This window comes from Saccopteryx leptura, chromosome 1 (genome assembly GCF_036850995.1).
Source record: "Saccopteryx leptura isolate mSacLep1 chromosome 1, mSacLep1_pri_phased_curated, whole genome shotgun sequence".
In the NCBI taxonomy this organism is placed as follows: Eukaryota; Metazoa; Chordata; class Mammalia; order Chiroptera; family Emballonuridae; genus Saccopteryx; species Saccopteryx leptura.
The window spans coordinates 264,651,363-264,671,595 of NC_089503.1; the positions used below are offsets into that span (position 1 = coordinate 264,651,363).

At 43.0% G+C, this 20,233-nt stretch overlaps 1 protein-coding gene across 3 annotated transcripts in view; it reads right to left on the reverse strand.

Annotated features, from left to right (window-relative positions):
• Window positions 1-487: 487 nt before the first annotated feature.
• Window positions 488-20,233, reverse strand: part of ENTPD4 (ectonucleoside triphosphate diphosphohydrolase 4) — a 40,917-nt gene continuing 21,171 nt past the window's right edge. For 2 of the 3 annotated variants that reach the window (XM_066351764.1, XM_066351752.1), the window contains exons 7-13: window positions 17,685-17,744; window positions 17,270-17,427; window positions 15,538-15,704; window positions 14,369-14,693; window positions 12,642-12,727; window positions 6,648-6,809; window positions 488-5,496 (exon numbers count right to left, since the gene is read on the reverse strand). In XM_066351764.1, the coding sequence (XP_066207861.1) occupies window positions 5,268-5,496; window positions 6,648-6,809; window positions 12,642-12,727; window positions 14,369-14,693; window positions 15,538-15,704; window positions 17,270-17,427; window positions 17,685-17,744 (1,187 nt within the window). In that variant the 3' untranslated portion in view covers window positions 488-5,267. The remainder of the gene's footprint in view (window positions 5,497-6,647; window positions 6,810-12,641; window positions 12,728-14,368; window positions 14,694-15,537; window positions 15,705-17,269; window positions 17,428-17,684; window positions 17,745-20,233) is intronic. The other variant, XM_066351755.1, reaches the window with a different exon arrangement.

The following is a 20,233-nucleotide window of genomic DNA, read 5'->3' on the forward strand; positions in this document are numbered from 1 at the left end:
TTTAACATGGGTCCCTTCCCATTCTGTCTGTCTGGGTCATATTTCCTGCCTACCTTCCTCCAGGAGAACCTGTTTACAAATTCTCAAACCGCTGAAAAAGAGCTCTACCAGCTAAGGTTTATATTTTTCTGGAAATCAGCCAATGGCTTTAAGCTTAGCTTGAATTGCAAAATGGCATAATATAAAGTCAGCATTTGTTTTTACTATTTATAAAAGAAAATATGTAACTTGGTTCTTTTTGTTGTCTTTATATATTGTTAATAAGGTACTTTAAAATCCCTTCTCCATATCTCTCTCTAAAAATGATAAAAAAAAACCCCAAACAACCTCATAGTCGTCTCATTATGGCCTTTGTTGGCAGTGAATGACTTAATGTTACCTTTGGAAAACATTTCTCCTGAATATTTGGTTTCTGAGCACCAGGACCCTCCCCCAGAGCACACAGAGCAGATTCACCAAACACATACCAGACAGAGCAAATGCACAGTATAGTCAGACTCAGACAATTTACTGAATTTAGAATCAAGTTCAAGTAAGCACTGTAATAGGTAACAAGATTCAAACATCAGAAAAAAATCTATTTAAATTACAAAAATGCAAGCTCACTCAAGTCTGTGGGCCACTGATGAACTTCATTTTCAATGCCAGCTGATGTGCAAGTATGACATTATAAGGTTACCAAAAATGGAAAGTTGTACACACAGCCACAGTCCACCACAGGTAATTCTTCTTACCGTGAATAGAAAACATCATTTAAATAGGACACATTTACACTCCCTTAGTTTCTGTAATTCCCAACAATAAAACATAATCTTAGAACAAAGAATTCTCCTTGGTTGGTCACACCATTCATTATGAAAAGGGGAAATTAAGATCATAAAAGAACAACACTGAAACAGATAAATAATTTACTTGTAGGTAGTTTTGCTGCATTGCACATTACCACGCAAAATCCTAAAGCTGATTTAAAAAAAATTTTTTTTATTTATTTATTCATTTTAGAGAGGAGGGGGGGAGATAGATAGATAGATAGAGAGAGAGAGAGAGAGAGAGAGAGAGAGAGGGAGAAGGGGGAGGAGCAGGAAGCATCAACTCCCATATGTGCCTTGACCGGGCAAGCCAGGTTTTTGAACCGGCAACCTCAGTGTTTCCAGGTTGATGCTTTATCCACTGCGCCACCACAGGTCAGGCTAAAGCTGATTTTTTTAAAGCTTGGAAAATACATTTGCCTTTTTTAGTTTCTTGCTAAGTGAGACACATGCTTCTTATAAGGCGAACTATTCTACGTAGGCCTGAGTTTAAAGTTTAAGTGTCTGTTCATTAGAGCTTGCCAACCCGAGTGCACAGGTGTGGACAGTGGGTGCGGAACCAGTGACCTGCTCAGCCGGCAGGGTGGCCAGCCCAGCCACCGCAGCCTCTTCAGGTCAGCCCCAGGCTCAGGGGTGCTGCCTGAAGCCAGCAGCCTGGGGTGAATGTGTGCAGAAACCACTGGTGTCAAACACTATGTTGGTACTTTTGCTGTGATTTCCTTACACGAATTGTAAAGTCTTGAAAACATCCTCTGGGGTGTAAACAGGAACGGCACACACAACGAGGGAAAGGAACGGACAAGTACTGTCTTTCTGTGAAGACTGAACACGAGCACTTTTCTCTGACAAGGTTTTAGCAGGTACCCACCAGTCTCATTTCTTTTGCTATTACAAGTACTCAAAAGAGTTTATGGCCTTCTGGGCCAGCCCCTAACTGACACGAATTCTTCTCCTGAGTGAAGCCCCTCCCTGGCCTGTCTCTGGCGTCAGCTCACCTCTGCACCGCCAGGGAAAGCGCCCTCTGTCTTCTCTCCAGGACTGTAAGGGGGAAGGATGACGTGAGAGCTGCTTGTGACTGGGACTGCAGTTGCTTCTGCACCACAGTGACCCCTCCTGAACAGCACTTTTTAAATTTGGGGGGCGGCCATGTTTCCTTGTTTATTAGAAAAATGACCTTGAAAATATTGGGTTGGGGAATAAGTTCGTAGCGTTTTTATATTTTCTTTTATTTTACGATTTGTTTGCTGTTTGGTAAAGGGTAAGTATTCATTCGATAAAACTCTTTCTGCTCTACAAAACTATGTTAATTGTATTTTTGAGTTATTTAATTTTTTATTAGTTTTGAGGCTTAGAAATGGAATACCCAGGAGGCAAAAATCAACATTTTCGACACCTGCTCTTCTTTGCTTTTCATCGAGGTCAAAAAGCTGCCGAAGCAGCCTGGGACATTTGCGACGTGTATGGAGAAGGTGTCATAGGCGAGTCTACAGCACGGAAATGGTTTGCAAAGTTCAAAAATGGCGACTTTGACGTCGATGCCACATGCCGCAGCGGAAGGCCTTCTGAATTCGATGAAGAACTGGGAAATGCTCGAAAAGAATGCCACGGTCAACAAGGAGCTCTACATTGCCCAGCTACACCGCGTGAATGAGGCTATTCGACTGAAAAGACCTGATCGACATGGTCAAACCATACTCCTTCACGACAACGCCAGGCCCCATGTTGCACAAGTCGTCAAAGCCGCACTCCAAGAGCTCGAATGGGAGGTCCTTCAGCATCCGCCGTATTCTCTGGACCTTGCACCGGCCGATTACCATCTTTTCTGCTCCCTGTCAAACCATATGAAGGGCGTTACCTTCGATAACAAAGAGGTCCTTAAAAACTGGCTCAACAACTTCTTTGACACCAGGCCAGGCGATTTTTGGCGGAACGGCATCAACAAATTGGTCGAGAGGTGGGAAGAGGTTGTAAACAGCAACGGCGAATATATAATTGATTAACTTATTGATATAATTATTGTTTTTTGTTTCAATAAAAGTCTTCGGTAAAAACGCTACGAACTTATTCCCCAACCCAATAATCTACAGGAAAAGTTAAGAAGTAAAATTCTAGTGCGTAAAAAACTTTTAAAATTGAAGTTTGGTTACGTCTCTTGCCTGACTTTGTGCCCATGAATGAAACTCCTTTTCTCCCACCAACACAATGCTACTGTATGTCCTCTCTTCAGTGTGACTGTTTGTGCAGGATCAGCAAACATCTTCTGTAAAGGGACATTCAGAAAATATTTTAGGGCCTACAGGCCACCTAGTCTCTGCTGCACATTCTTCACATTTTTATTTTATTTTTTTTTTAATTTCTAACTACATTTAAAAATTGAAACACCATTCTCAGTTCAAGTCTCTAGGCTTTCCCTGTGGGCAACAATCTGTCAAACTCTGCTCCAGGGGTTCTCTGGCAGGGCACACGGGCACTGAACTGGACCTAGTCTAAGGCTATCTGGGCCTTGGAAGCCTGGTCTGAGACTTCTTCTGGAGACAGAGGCGGGTCCCGCAGGCCTCTAGGCAGGTATAAAGCAGTGCTCCTCCGGGTTTGTCACCGCATGGCTCCCCAAACTGCACCCCTTTCCAAAAAGTAGCTATTCATGGTAGAAGGTCTTAATCAAGGCCTATTTAGATCTGTACCTGTGCTGGCTTATCCTTGCCTTGATTTTAAAGGCAAAATCAGCCCTGGCTGGTTAAGGGTGTCGTCCAGATACGCAAAGGTTACGGGTTCAATCCCAGGTCAGGGCACACACAGGAACGGATTGATGTTTCTCTCTCTCTCTCTCCCCCTTCCTAAGTCAATAAAACTTTTAAAAAAATTTTTAAAAAGGAAAAAACATATCCTCTAGGCATTTAATTTTTTCATTCTGCAGCTTAGGGCCTTACTATTCCAAATGGGTGGTAGAAAAGCTGAAGTGTAAACTTACTTCCTCTTCACTACCAGTGCCCCCAGTGCACAGGGCACACCCATCTAAGAACTCGGGGAGAAGCATGCCAGCTCCATCTCCTCCCAAGGAGTCTGTGACCCAGCTCTTCTGTGGCTGCGCCTCAGAAAGAACCGTGTTTCCCAGGGACCAGGGAGTTAGCGTGAGCAGACCAGTACTCTGGAGGCTGGCTCCTGCACGGAGATCCTGACCTCCATCCTCTCTGACACAACACTCCACAGGAGCTGCTGCAACAGCACACAGCTCTCAAACCTTCCGCTCCCTGACAGGTGAATGTCCCAGCAATGACTTTCTCATTGTTAGAACATTCACTTTGAAGAGCAGTCAGAGAATCTGCATTTCTTTCATCAGTCTGTAATCTTTTAAATCATTAATATACAGTATGCCATGGTTTTAAACAATTAATAAACAAGATAAAAATCCCACTTCTTTTTCTCTAAGTTAAAGAAGCCCTTCAAAATCGAAATTCTTTCTCTAATCAATGATTTAAAAACATTTTTTCCCAATGATTTTAGGGAAAGGGGGTGAGGAGGGAGTGAGGGAGAAAAAAAGAGGGAAAGAGAGACAGAGAAGCATCACTTCACGTTCCACTTACTGTTCCATTCAGTCACACACTCACTGACTGCTTCTCCAACATGCCCTGACTGGGGGGTCGCACCCGTGATCTCTGGTGCGCTGGGATGACACTATCACTGAGCAACCTAGCCAGGGCCTAATCAATGATTTTTTTTCTTTTAAAGCAGCTGATGGTTCTCAAGATATACACCTGCTACCAACTAGATGAATTTAATTCTTCTGGAGTTAAACAGTGTGCTGTGCATGCATGCACGTGTGACACACACACACACAGCACTCTAGTCATTACCTCAAATTTTTCAGGTCTCCTCACTATCAATTTTAAAAATAACCACTTCCTCATAACTAGTCTTCTCTATTTCGAACATTATATTTCTCTATATTAGACATAAAAGATTTTGATTTTTTTAAATCTTCAAAAAAAAGTGACAGACCTGAACAATAAATAAAAACTAAAATCAGCCTCTTTAGGGCAGAGCTTCAAGATAGAGAAAAACAGTGCTTTAATTTCGGTCAGTAGGAGTTTTGGTTCTGTGAAGCATCACTCTTCAGTCCTGTCTGCACCGACAGACACACTTCTGCCACTTTCCCAACTTCAAAGTGCACCTGTGTTAATTAAACATAAAGAAAAACCAAAAATCTCTAATTTTTGGCAGATGTCCAAAGCAAAATTGAAGTGATTTTCCCTTTTCCCTGTTCAAATTACAGCTGTGTACAAAACAGGGCTGAATGCAACTCTTCCTGGACAGCAGAGTGTACAAACGACGGATTCTGTCTTTGTTTCAGGGAACAGAAGGGGAAGGGAAAATTAAAACCAAACAAACACAGAGAAGAGCCCTGAGGCACACATGGCTTTTCCTGTAGAAAGTCCTCCTGGGCTCTGCGCTCTGCCATGCTCACAAGGCACCTGCAGTCTTCTGTGCCAGCAGGCCCTCCTCCAGCCAGGCGGGGGCGGCCGGAGCAGCGCGGGGTGTCCACCGGTGGATGCGCCGCAGCCGCAGCAGGTAGAGGAGGATGGAGAGTAGGACCACCAGGAAGCAGCCGGAGAACAGGTAGTGGTTGTAGACAAAGGAGAAGCCGCGCCAGTGAGCGTGCCCAGCCCGGAAGGTCTCCTGCTGGATATCTCTGCCCACATGGAAACAAAACAGACACGCTGCATGAGAGGGACAGAGCACGAAGCGGGTGAGGACAGAGACCTAACAGTGCACAGGATGAGGGCTGGATGGACATCAGGATGCAGCTCTGCAGACAAAAGTGACGCTTGTCTGCAGACTCAACGTCCTTCCCTCTAAAATGTAAGACTGCGGCCTAACTGTGGGCCGTGGTGAGCACCGATGAGATGACATGCGGAAGTGTACTCGTAAGTCCGCAGCAGTGAGCATCGTCCTCATCTGGTAATAATGACAGTCAGAGAAACCCAGAATGATGACGGCTGCTGATACAGGGAAGCCAAAGTGCAACCACACCATGTTTCTAATCGTAACACCCAATACTCACATGTTCTGCAGTGAACCCAGCTACACGTACTATTTGAACGTGCTCAGTTAAAGGGGGAAACACTGGAAGAGCAGAGGCCTCATTTAGCAGTGAACCAGGCTTCCTATGTGGGGTCAGGTGCAGCGGGTCTGTGAACCTGAATGGGACAAGTGCTCGTGTTTCATCATCCTGTCTGTGATGTAGTATTTTCACTGAACATGAACACAGCTGACAAACTGCCGCAGCACCAGCAGGACAGGGGACTTTGCTCCTACTGGAACTCGTAGGTCTTTTATATCACACTGTGGAGCTTTGCAGATGCCATAAAATACTGGCATGCATTACTGCCATGAAATGATAGAAGTTACGCATTGGTTGCCACACCTTGTTATTTCACGTGTTAACAGAGAACACAGATTACTGTATCACAAATTTGTTTCCTGTAATATTTTGATAAATATATTTCACTACAACGGTTTCCTCTATAACCTACATATTAATGTTATGCATTAAAAACAGTATTTTGAGAAGGGCTCCAAAGCCATAAAGGTTAAGAACTCAGGAACTGACCCTACTGTGCAGTGGTTGGAAACTGACGCTTGAGATGAATCAAACCCTAGTGCTGCATATGACAAGATGGGGGAGTTCTGGGGGAAGGGGGAGAGCAAAGCCAAACCTCACTGATTCTGAGATTCTGCCCATGGCCAGCGCTAACAAGACTGCCCAGACATCCACAAACCCCAGTTGTCACAAAGCATCAGAACTGTGTCTGATTCTTGCTACCAAGTTCATGTCCATACCTCAAAGGCAAAAAGCGAGTCCTGTAAAGGATTGCTCCAAGGGTCCACTGAACCTCCTTGTCATAAACCTGCAGGGCTGTCTTTAAGTTTTTATAGTTGACAGGAAACGAAAAGCCCCTGTGAAACACCTCGAACATCCAGGCCGATTTGAAGCACTGGTACCTACAAACACCAAGCACAAACACAGTGGGACTGATTCACATGTCAAAAGAAACTGGACACAGAGGACTCCCTGTGACCAAGGTGGGGTACAGGCTTCCTGAGCCAGCACCCTGAGCAGCCACCCCAATCGCACGCATGTGAAGTTAATTTACATAGTTTATACCTGGATAGTTAAAATCAATCAGCTCAGGAAACTTGGGCTCAGTAAAATTTAATACATTGCCATGACAGATTTGTCCCTTTGGCATTCCATCTTTTATTCATTCAATAAACACTGAGCAAGTTCCAACTTTATAGGTGGGACCTCAGTTTCTTTATTATCAAATGAGAAGAGAGGAGGGTCCTTTGCAGCATTGTTAGTTTATGATTCTAAATATTTACCAGAGGCTTACTTTTGCAAAGCTAAAGTAAGTAACTAATAAGATTTAACAACAAATAAGATAGTCAATTCATTAACTTATAGTGAAAGGATTTTTTAAAAGCAACAAATAACTATAAACAAAGCAGAAATGACAAACACTGGCCCTGGCTGGTTGGGTCAGTGGTAGAGTGTTGACCTGGCATGTGGATGTTCCAGATTCAGTTTCCGGTCAGGGCAGACAGGAGAAGCGACCATATGCTTCTCCACCCCTCCCTCTTCTCTCTCTCCCCCTTCCACAGCCATGGCTCAACTGTTCAAGTGCAACAGCTCTGGGCCTCTTTAGGTGCTAAAGATAGCTCAGTTGTGAGCATGGCCCCAGATGGGCAGATAATTGGCTCCAGACAGGGTTGTCAGGTGGATCTTGGTTGGGGTGTATACAGGAGTCTATCTCCCCTCCTCTCACTCGGAAAAAAAAGAAAAAAAAAAAAGAAATGACAATCACCACTGGACAGACAAAATGAGTGCTCTGGAGACTAAGAGAGAAGGATGGAGTCTTGCTGACATGGCAGAAGACTGTCAGGGACCAAAAAAATCAACGGGGTTTTTAGAGTTTGGATTTCTGGGGGACAGAGGTGTGGGGAACTGGCTTAAGCTGACAGTCTGCCCAACCCCCCACCTCGCTTGCCTGACTGGGTTGCAAAAGGCTGAGCCATTCCCCACACTTCCACCTATTTGCTCATCATACCCTCCATGTTCCCCGGAGGGACTGGAGGCAAGTTTCTTCTTTGTGTAAGGTTGGGATGTTTATGTATGGTGGGGGTTTTCTGCACTTGGTAGAATTCTTGGGTTGCCTTGGAAACTGTAATCAGAAAAGTCATTGGTTTGCTAATGTCCCACTTTGCCCTAAAAATAAAGGAAGATGAGGTTTTTGGGCACGGCCTGTTTTCTGCTAGGGCGGTCTGTTTCTGCCAGCAGTAACTGCAGAGCCCTCCCAAACCCATCTTTTAATTCTTTAATTCTTTAAGTCTAATTTCTTAATTCCACACCGTTCTCGCTCGGGACCTGAAAATACTAGTCGCGCTAGTTTGTGACAAGTGGCACCTGAGCCAGGGACTCGAGAAAGGGAGTACTAAACTCAAGGAAGGTGACGGAACTCCCCAAGTGTGCGTGGTAAGTAAAGCTTTTGAGCAGAGTTTTTGGCAAAAGTATAATCGGGAGTAATAAATTAGGGTCAAAGTGAGGGACCTTTTTCTTTTTGTACAAATGTTTTTATTTGAGGACAAAATGTTGTTTAATCAGAGTGAGGTAAATATAGAGGAATGTAAATATGAGAACCCTCTGGAGTTTGAGGATGACTTGGGAGAAAATGAGGTTACTGCAGCTATGGCTGCCTTAACCGTGGTGCCTCCACCACCCTCGGCTCCTTCTTATACTCAACCCTCTGCTCCTCCGTACCCTTATTGGGTTGCCCCGAAGGTCCTTGTCTCAGACTTTGGAAATTCCCGCTCCAACAATCTTTAGATCAGGCTAGAGATACGGGGGCCAAAATGGAGGAATTGAGCAGAATTAGGGAAGGCGCAGATGTGCCATTTCAAGAATTTGTTTCACGGCTGATTCAGGCAGTTGAAAGAATGGTAGACAAAAAAGTAGAAAGGATTTTAGTAAAACAGTTAGCGTATGAAAATGCTAATTCTGTTTGCCAGGCTGCACTTCGGCCTCATTGCAAGAAGGGAGATACAGAGGATTATATCAGAATATGCGTCAATGTTGGGCCTTCATATATGCAAGGACTTGCTTTTGCCACAGTGCTTAAGGAGAGGCTTCCAGAATTCTTTGATAAAGGGCAGAACAAATGAAAGAAGGAAGGCCTGGGAAGTACTTCTGCCCGTGGATCTTGTTTCCAATGTGGAGGTTCGCGGCATTCTGCTAGAAATTGCCTTGCTACCCCCAGATATCAGTCTCGGTGTCTCCCTCAAGAGCGGCCAGCTCTTAAAACTCCGGACCTCTGCCCACGCTGTAGGAAAGGGAAACATTGGGCGAATGAGTGTAAGTCTAAATAAACTGCAGAAGGGCAGGTGATTCAGGGAAATGGACGGGGGAGCCTCCCCCCCCTCAACTAAGTTTGCCGCTTGTAGAGAAATTTCAGCATAATTAATATGAACTGCCAGTTGCAGCAGCTATTAGAATTTGAGAATGAATAGAAGACTCAGGTGTTAGGAAAGTTACAGCTTTTTCTTGTTATTGTTTGATTTTCTTTAATATTTTAGCTGCAATATCATTTTTTTTCCTATTCTTTGCCTGGAAATTAAGGCGGAGGATGCCTGTTTGGATGTGGCTACACAAGATTTTCATGCGGCAGCCTCGAGATTTTCTTGAAAGAATTTTGTTTAGTCTCATCCTTCTTTTGTCCCTCTCAAAAAATGCCCTAAAACCAGGCAGAACGTCTTTTTAATCTGGTTGTATTCTGAAACCCCAGGTTTCTCTCTGGTTTGTCTAGTTTGTCTAATTCTTATTTCTGTTTAGTCTTTGTTTAATGTTATCTAAATGTAATTTTTAAGGTCTAAATTAAGTTCTTGCATGCAAAAACTGGAAATGTCAGCTTTAATATTGAAAAAATAAAATGGTTTTATCCTACTTTTTTTTTTAATTGGAACATGTAAAGCATGCTCATTTAAATTTAAATAAAATGAAATGTGAATCCTAAAGACTTGCTAATTTGGCCGAATTGCTCCAAGCTGCAAGGCTTGAAGCAGGGTAGATTTGCCTAACAAAAGTGTAAATTTTTTTTTTTTACTATGGGAAGATAATGAAAGTCATACTGGATTTTTCCAGCCTTAATGTACTCTCTAAATTGCCTATTAACTAGTGGGGTAGAAATGTTTTAAAAGTATTGGAATGTTACTTGGAAAAGCATTTACTATATTTTGTTAAAATTAACATAAAGACAGGTATTTCTTACAATCTTCAAGGTCAAGGTATTATAAAGCGTGCCCATCAAATGCTTCAAGGTCAATTATAAATAATAAAAAAAGAGGGAATCATATCCTGGAACTCCTGAAAATCTTTTTTATCATGCTTTTTACTTAAAAAAAAAATGTTTTTGAATGCTGATGTACAGGGCCATTCAGCAGCTGAGACACTCTGGAATCCTACAAGGGACGCCAAACCTCTTTCTCCTGCAAATTCCTACCTCCCTTCATTTGATCCAGCTAATAACGCTGTTCTTTTTCCAATCAGCTCCAGATATATGGAAAGAGCTTATATAGATGGAGGAAGACCCTCAAACCCCTCAGTGAGACCTTCTGAGCATGTCTTTAAGGTCTATAATGACCAAGAGGAACAGGAAAAGGCAGACAGAGCCCAAAGAGATCAGGCAAAATACCAGCTCTTGGCATACACCCTTAAGGCTCCAATGCCCCTAAGGGGCCTCATAAGCCTCCATCAGGGCCTTGCTTCAAGAGTGGAAAGGAAGGTGATTGGGCTAAAGCCTGCCTGGCTTCTCAGCCTCTGCCAGGGCCATGCCCTTGCTGTGGGAAAAAGGGACACTGGAAGGTAGACTGCTCCCTTGCTTCTCCAAGGGAGGGTTCAGACTCTTCCAGCCCTATCCCAGCCACCTGTGACCTAACCTTGCCCAGTCTGCTGGGACTTGCCACTGAAGACTGAAGGTGCCCAGGGCCATTGCCCCCCATCTTGTGTCATGGTGGACGAGGCTAGAATAATCTTCCAAGTAGCAGGTAAGCTGATCTCATTTCTTACAGACACGAGGGGCCACTTACTCTGCCTTGCCTGAATCTTCAGGGTTTTTATTCATCTCTCGAAAATCTCTGTTGTGGGTACTGATAGTCTTATTTTCTTTCCTGTTTGCCACAGATCCACTGCCTTGTTTAATCTCCTCCTGCCTCAATGCCCCATGCCTGTTTTAGGCTGGGACCTACTCCAAATTCAGAGCTCTTTTTGCCTACTTCTGTTATGAATTTACCTCTACCACCCAGCATAATGTATCCCAAGGTTCTCCTCACCACCCCCACTGCTTCAAAACTCCAGGGAAAGGCCCCCTAGGTTCATCTCTCCAGGTTAAAGAGAACAGAAGCTCCATCTCCATACATGCTGCACATGGCCCTTCCAGTCTACCTGAATCATTGTCAGCTAGAAGCAGTGGTCAATGGGACTTGGACTCTAGCTGCAAAGTGTGGAAATATGACAACAGTTCCAGTGTCATGTGGACTTTTCCTCAATGTGTGTGACTCCTGCTTCTTGGGACAGTTCTCAGACTGAAGTGGGGTTGGGTAACATTTACAAATAATGTGAAGCGGTGATGGTGTCAACATGGACTTGGTGAAATTACCTTAACATGTTAAGGACATTCAAAACTGCAAAGATTTTATTTTAGATCTTGCTGTATTAGCTAAGAATTTGCTTAATAATCTAAAAGGCTTTAATCACTTCATTGTATTAAGACACTTGTTTTGGTATGTGTTAGCATTGGCTATTTTAATTTTGTTGTTTATTTTATGTTTTCCCAGTCTGCCTCCAAATCGGAACATGGGAAATCAAATGAATATAAATCACAGCACATAAATTGAAGTTAAAAAATAGAAAAGGGGGATCTGTTGGGGACTGAAAAATCAATGGGGTTTTTAGAGTTTAGATTTCTGGGGGACACAGGTGTGGGGAACTGGCTTAAGCTGACAGTCTGCCCAACCCCCCACCTCGCTTGCCTGATGGGGTTGCAAAAGGCTGAGCCCTCCCCCACACCTCCATCTATTTGCTCATCCTACCCTCCATGTTCCCCGGAGGGACTGGAGGCAAGTTTCTTCTTTGTGTAAGGTTGGGATGTTTATGTATGGTGGGGGTTTTCTGCACTTGGTAGAATTCTTGGGTTGCCTTGGAAACTGTAATCAGAAAAGTCATTGGTTTGCTAATGTCCCACTTTGCCCTAAAAATAAAGGAAGATGAGGTTTTTGGGCACGGCCTGTTTTCTGCTAGGGCGGTCTGTTTCTGCCAGCAGTAACTGCAGAGCCCTCCCAAACCCATCTTTTAACTCTTTAATTCTTTAAGTCTATTTTCTTAATTCCGCAGCATTCTCACTCAGGACCTAAAAATACTAGTTGTGCTGGTTCACGACAAGATTCAAAAGGGATGATGTCCAGCCTCACCCTGATGTCTGGGCAGGATTAAAAAGCAAAAGATGACTAGGGGACTTCCAGGTGCAAAGAACAGCAAAACTGAGAAAGATATGTTTGGAGCAATATATACTGCTCACAAAAATTAGGGATGTTTCAAAATGAATATGTAGTGACAAAATATCCCCTAATTTTTGTAAGCAATGTATGTTTGGGCTCAAGTATTTGTCATCTTGTTTGAAAGGAGGCCAAGACAGATGAGGAGGCACAGTGACTAAAGAGGATAAATAGGCAGGCTGGGCTAGGGGTGGTTTCTCAAAGGCCCCAGGCTTGGCCATCATGACTTACTTTAGCCGGTGGAGGTCAGCGTGAGAGGCATACAGTCCTCGGTCAAAGCGCTCTCGTAAGATTGACCACTTTGTTGCACAATAATCCTGAAAGTTTACCCAAAATAAATTATTAGTAAAGGTTATATTTTTTTTCATTTAATCAAGGGTTTATCAAATTCATATTCATAGCAAATGTAGCTTTCCAATTAGAAGAAGACATACTACTACTCAGTGAACACTCCCTGATTAGCAAAGAGTGCTTGTTCTTTGTCTTAAAGTTCTGCCAAAGTTATTGTTAAAGAGAATCTCACTGCCACCTCTTCAGAACGGCTAATTCCTCCCTCCCTCTGTGATGGCACACGACAGGCATGAACTCTGGAAAAGCAAAGTGGGATGGGGCTGATTCAGACTGAACCGCTCTATCTGTGGTTTACACGGTGTGAGGCTGCGGGAATACACAGATGATTACCATACACTGTGTCTCTGAAAGAAGGGAATGAGGTGCCCCTTTCCCTGAAGTTATTTGTACTCATACTAGCAGCTAACATTTACTGAGCTCTATGTAAGTACCTTTTCTAAAGGTAATAGTTAAAACGACTCAACATGGCTATTGTCTCAAGCTCTATTTAAAGGATGAAGAAACTGAGGCTCAGAGAAGCGGAGACAGCACACAGTCCTCCATGCCAGGTGAGGAAGGCACTGCGCGCACCAGAATACTGCGAGTGAGCGGAGAAGGGAGGTGGCACAGATGTGGTGGAGACAGAGCTGTCTGACACACCAGCATAGGAGCTAGGTGGGGAGACGACGCTATTGTACGGGGATTTGAAATTCATCCTGGAAGGACAAGCAGCCGCTACAGATTTTACACAAGAGGGCAGGTGACTGCACTTGTGTGACAGACAGAACCACCCAGGAGTAGCTGGAAGATGAATGAGAAGGAAGAGCAGATGCGAGAAGACCACCCGGGCAACTCCTGCAGTGGTTCCGGTGACCGAAGAAGGCTGAGGCTAGGACAACACGAGGACAGAGATCAGGGAGGGTCTGAGAAACATTTGTGACATCAAGTGATGTGCTTGATTCCACAGGAGTGCCCAGTAAGGGATGAACAAGTGACAGGGAGAAGTCTCCACCTCCTGGTGTTGGGAGGTTGGGAGGGGACTGGATGGATGGCTCGCGATGCTGCTGAGAATATAAAAGGAACAGGGCAGGGGGAAGACGATGGGTCTATTTGAGTCGTGATATCCAGCAGGCACTGGGCGGCGGCCAGGGCTGCAGCCTCTTCATGAGAGACAGCAGCAAATCAGCAGCATGGATGAGACCATTCAAGAACTTGCAGGTCAGAGGCCAAGAGGGGTAAGTCTGGGATCACCAAGGTTTAACAGGTGTGAAGAGGGGAGCCCTTGACAGAGCCTGAGAAACTGTCAGAAAGTCAGGGAGGATGAACGAGTACTGTCAGATGAAAATTCTACCATTACACAGTAGTAGATAAGACGAACTGGGAGCCACTGGGGACCAGCACAGTTCATGGACTGGGGGACAGAAGGCAGCGCACGGTGAACGTTTTGCTCCTGCTGTATTTCTCCCCTGACTGAGGGCACAGTATTCCCAATGTGCTGCAGGAGAACCTTCCATCCTCCACCTTTCCCTTCTCCTGACCTGGGCCTCCAATTGTGCAGGGAGGACACGCCTGCCACTGTCTATACCCGGCTCCCAATTCATGGAGAAGATGGTTTCTTTGAAGGTTACCTTTGCAGCTTTCGTAAAGGCCATGGCGTCGTAGTCCCCTCCCATTCGCAGCACATCCTCAGTGCAATAGTAGAATTCAGAGAAGCCGTAGAATTCACTGTTCTGGAAGAGAATCGGGGGCTGGTAGACCCCATTGAGGGACGTCTGCGTCTCGTTTGTTTTGTTCATGAAAGGCTGAAGAGTCTCCCGACACAGGTCAAAGTCCCCAGTTCCCCGCAGGTAAAGAGTCTGTCCATTTTGCTGGATCTCATCTTTAATGTCTAGAGGTAAGCAGGGGTCCAGGTACGGAGTCTCAGGAGCTAGACCAGTCTGCTTCCCCAGGAGCCTATGGGACAAATACCACTTATAAAATATTTCTATTTTAGGATATTGTAAAACTTATACCTAATGTGCTATATAATATACCACTTTAAAAAAGAAATCATGGGACTACCAACTTCTTAACATTATTCAGTTAGTGCCTGGAGCAAACAAAGGACAAGTTTTTATTGCTTTTTCTATCCACACATGTGAATTTCTGGAAAGTGTGGTACCAAATGGCTCTGACTTCTCAGTCTTCCCTAAAGTTCAGGTCTCCAGAGGTGTAAGGTTAAATTAATCAATGAAATACACTATTACTTACTTCTATGAATTAGAATTTTTCCCCTCAAAATTGTTTTATCAAAACAAAGAAAAAAATTAATAGGGCATTTTACATAACACCAGATTTCAGATATTTTTATCCATCCAAACAGCTTTTATGTTCTTATGGACTTATTTCAAATAAATAATTGTTATATACTTAAACTTATAAATTTAAACTGATAGTGCTGCTTTTATTTGTTTTATATATTCTCTATATTTATATATTTCACAAACTAATTTTTAAAAGTTCCAGTGATATGTTAAAACCATGAACTCTGACTTCATTTCTTTCTCTTGAATAACTTCATTCCCTGTGGTCTTATCCCCTAAATAACTGCACAGGCTCGCTCTGAGGGACAGCAAGCCCCCTTTGGAGCCTGGTGGGACACAAGGCTGAGGCAGGACCCTGTGTTCTCTCAGGGGAATAAAAAGCTAACAGTGACCAACAGGCTTCTGCTGACCAAGGCCCCTGACTTGCCTGGATGTTTCCTATGGGCACAGACCTGGATTTGAACATGATTGTGGAGCAATGAAAGGTGCTCTACCTGTTCTTCTGAACCGTGTGGGCGAATATCTTTTCTTCGTATCTCTGTCGAGCAGCATTGCCACCAAACCCAAGAAACGTGGCCACATAGACTCGGTACACATGCTCAGTTTGGTGAACATCACATCCAAGGTTAAACTCAGCCAGCAAGTTCTTAGCTACTTCTTCCTAATGACGTAAGGATAACAAGCTTTAATATTTTAAGCAATATAAAAACAATTACTTTCTTTAAAAAGAAGGGTCTAAAAAGATCATCTAAATGAGCAAAAGTCTCTGCTACTGTATTTCCTTCTAAGTGCTCCACCTAACTCAATACGACAATTCTGACTTAAGAAATTTCAGATGCAATGCCCATTTGTGATATTGTCACAAAAGGAAGTTCGTAATATAGTTAATATTTGCTAACCTAGTAAATCTACTTATGAAATCCTATGTTTTGGAAATAATCCTAAATATTGAAAAGTCTCTATACACAAATATGTCTTTTGCAATCTGGAACAGAAAAAACTGGATGTTATCTAAATACACAACTCCTAGGAGGGTCTGGTAATTTATGCTAATCAAGTTTATGGAGGAACATATTTACTTATGTGTATTAAATAAAATACAATTGCATAACCAGTAAAATTTTTAAAATCATATTTTTAAAAACTATAGAAAATTAAAGGATGAAAAGAAATAACATCAATAACAATGATTTCTTCAGATGACGAATCCATGGGTAATTTTTAATCCTGATTTTAAAGAAGTTTTTAAAGCTTGCTATATATATATATACACTTTACTTTAAAGGGAATAACATGACTTTTTACAGAGCATAACGGTTTCTGGAGGCATGTCTGGGTCGGAAGCAGGAAACACAGATTGTAATAGCTGAACTTACAGAGCGTTTTTCTAAGGATCTTTAATAAATGTATCATTTGTTGGGCAAACACTCGGTGCCAGGCAATGCGTTAGCTATCTGATAATGCACTACCTCGTCCAAAGCACAGAGTAGCTCTGCATCAGAGGCACTAACAGTCATGTTTCCGTGCATGAGGTCACACCACTAGCAAGGAGGACGGTGCAGCCTAGGCCTGTCCAGTCCAGTCTCTAACTACCATGCTACGCTGGGCCAAGTGCGGGAGAATCAGGCTTTGGCATTCATTTACACAGACTGGAGACAGTGATCATCCCATGCAGCAACTCAGGAACACATGGGAGCCCCCTGCTGCCCCCCACACAGGGACACTAGCCTGCTGGGAAACTACAGTGACAGCACTGACGGACGGAGACGAGAGCGAGTAATAAACCCCAAGTTCAGAAACGTGAGAGGCAGTGGTTATGAACCTCAGTCCTTCCCAGAAAGTCGAAAGCTATGAGCCATTATAAAAAAAAAAAAGTATTTCCCCCAATTATAACTTAAGAAATCTGATGCTATTCTATTTAAGTTTTACAATCCCTGCTGAGAAAAGAATTGAAGCGAAAATGTAAACAAAACTCAAACATGTGGTTGACATGTACACCAGAGAAACCCTCTATGAGAGTTCAGAAAACAAACCAGCTGACTTCAATGAACAAACACAACAGCTTAGGAGAGGTCTGCCTGGCTTCTTCCTGTCTCCTGGGTTGAGAAGGTGGCCCCTCAGCAAGCACAGTAAAGATGTGGTCAGATGCAGAAAACAAAACAAAAATGGATGGAGACATGTTAAATGAAACCAAATCAAAAAGAAGAAATCTGCACAGATAATAACCTGCTGTGAGGAGGCAAAGCTTACAGTTTTGGGGACTTCGTACGCTATCTGAGTTGACACGCCTCCCATGTCGAGAATACCGGCAGTTCTCTTCCGGAGAATGGCTTCACTACTGCTTTCACTACCGGGAATGTTAACTTCCACCACTGCTTCATCATCTGCAAAGAACGAGAACCATCCATCGGAACAGAGCACATCGAGAGAGCTGGGACCTTTGGAAGAGTCATCTTGTTTTCACGGTGTGTTTCAAGCATTTCTAGGCAAACCCAGCCTCCTCTTCCCAACTGAAATCAAGTGTGAACCAGCAGCTTCTCCTGCTCTATCCCAACACTTAGCTCCTTTCTTATCCTTTAAACTTACACAGAAAAAGCCGTAATTTCCAGTTAGATACGTTAGTTGGAAAGATGATACTTACCATCTTCAATATGCTCAAATCGTCCGAGAACAAAATTAATGCCGATCCAAGCATACACACCTATAGACATTGCACAGGGTAAAGGTAAGAAGAGAGTTTTAAAATATTTTGTATAATTGATAAATGTTGTCTGCACAAACATCTATTTTCCTGACAACTTGTGAAAACATCATCTGAATAACTTATTTCTACCAATGTATTTCATCTTTTCCTAGTGGTTTTCCACAAACTCTCAACTTTATTTATTTATTATTTTTTAAGTGAGAAGCAGGGAGGCAAAGAGACAGACTCCCACATGCGCCTGACTGGGATCCACCTGCATGCCCACTAGGGGGCGATGCTCTGCCCATCTGGGGTGTTGTTCATTGCACCAGAGCCATTTTAGCCCCTGAGGTGGAGGCTATGGAGCCATCCTTAGCGCCCAGGCCAACTTGCTCCAGTGGAGCCTTGGCTGCGGGAGGGGAAGAGAGGGATAGAAAGGAGAGGGGGAAGGGTGGAAAAGCAAATGGTCACTTCTCCTGTGTGCCCTGGTCGGGAATTAAAACTGGGACTTCCACATTCTGGACCATTGCTCTACTGAAGCCAACCAGCCAGGGCAAGAACTCTCAACTTTTAAATATCATTTACATAGGATGAAAATATAATTCCCTAGGGGCTAGTTTTACTTAAAAATGTACAAGTTGTTTTCAAATATCAGAGTTAATTTTTTTATGAACTTAAACTTATCCACTGCAAGGTTTTAAAAGAAGTTAACATCGACTCTTCTATTTCCTTTACTCCTCACTCCCACCCACCACATCTGCTTCTCTTTTTACATTTCCTACATCCAATCTTGACCCATCTTAGTAGCCACCTTGACTTAAGCTGTTACAGCAATCTAATCCATCTTCCTTCCCTACACTTCCAATCCAACCCATTCTATACTCTGCAACTGAACTGATTTATAGAATAAAGTTCAAACTTCACAGCCACACAATTCAAGACCTATCCAAATTTTTTATTGAATAAGTTTAACATGTAACATTCTGTAAGTATGGTGTGTTACTTTGATACATTTTGTATCAAATGTATCAAACATATTACATAATATGATTACATATTGTAATGTGATTGCCCTTACAGTTATATTCATATTACATAATTATAGTACAATATTATTGTCTACATTCAGTATAATGCTGAATTTCAACCTGCTGTTAAGTGGACCTGTGCAGTCAAACCTGCGATGTTCAAGGGTCAACGGCACTGAGCATTTAGATCTCTATGGCTTGTTTACTATTTTTTTTTGCTTGTTTACTATTTGTTAAAAGTTTGTATCCTTAAACACCATCAGTCTTACCCCTGAGGTCCCATCCTCTGGTAACCACCATTTTATTGTTGTTGTTTTGTTACAGATTTGACTTTTTCAGATTCCAAACATTAAGTGATATTATATAGTGCTTGTCTTCCTCTGTCTAACTTATCTAGCTTAGCACAATGTGCTCAAGGTCCATCCATATTGTTGCAAATGGCAGGTTAACCTTCTCCTCATGGCAGACTAATATTCCACTGTGTATATGTACCACATATTTTTATCCATTGACTGTTGATGGGCACTTAGATTGTTTCCATATTTTGGCTATTGTGAACAATGCTGTGATAAACATAAGAGTGCATGTATCTTGTCAAAGTCCTATTTTCATTTCCTTTGGGAATGAAATACATAAAAGTGAAACCTGGACTGTATGGGCGACCCATTCATTGTTAATTTTGGGGAGGAAATTTCCATAGTAATCAGACCAATTTACATTCCCACTAACAATGTACAATATCAGGGTTTCCTTTTCAACATAGCCTCACAAACTCCTGTTCTCTCATCTTCTTGATGAGTCTTTCTAACTGGAGTGAGATGATATCTCTTTGTGGCTTTCATTTGCATTTCCCTGATGACCAATGACCAAGGCATCTTTTCATGTGCCTATTGATGATTTTGATGTCTTCTTTGGATAATGTCTATTTCCTTCTTCTACCATTTTCCAATTGGATTGGGAGGTTATCTTTGTTGCTCTTATTAAATTGTATGAATTCTTTATATATTTTGGATATTAACTTATCTGATATAGAGTTTGTAAAAATTTTCTTTCATTAAGTTACTTTTCAAATAGTTTCTTTTGCTGTGAAGAAGCTTCTGAGTTTGGGCTCTGGCCAGTTGGCTCAGTGGTAGAGCATCGGCCCAGCGTGTGGAAGTCCTGGGTTCGATTCCCAGTCAGGGCACACAGGAGAGGTGCCCATCTGCTTCTCCACCCTTCCCCCTCTTTTTTCTCTCTATCTTTCTTCCCCTCTCACAGCAAGGCTCCATTGGAGCAAAGTTGGCCCAGGCACCGAGGATGGCTCCATGGCCTCCGCCTCAAGGTGCTACAATGGCTCCAGTTGTAATGGAGCAACACCTCAGATGGGCAGAGCATTGCCCCTTAGTGGGCATGCCAGGTGGATCCCAGTTGGGTGCATGTGGGAGTCTGTTTCTCTGCCTCCCCGCTTTTCACTTCAGAAAAACACAAAAATAGCAGCTT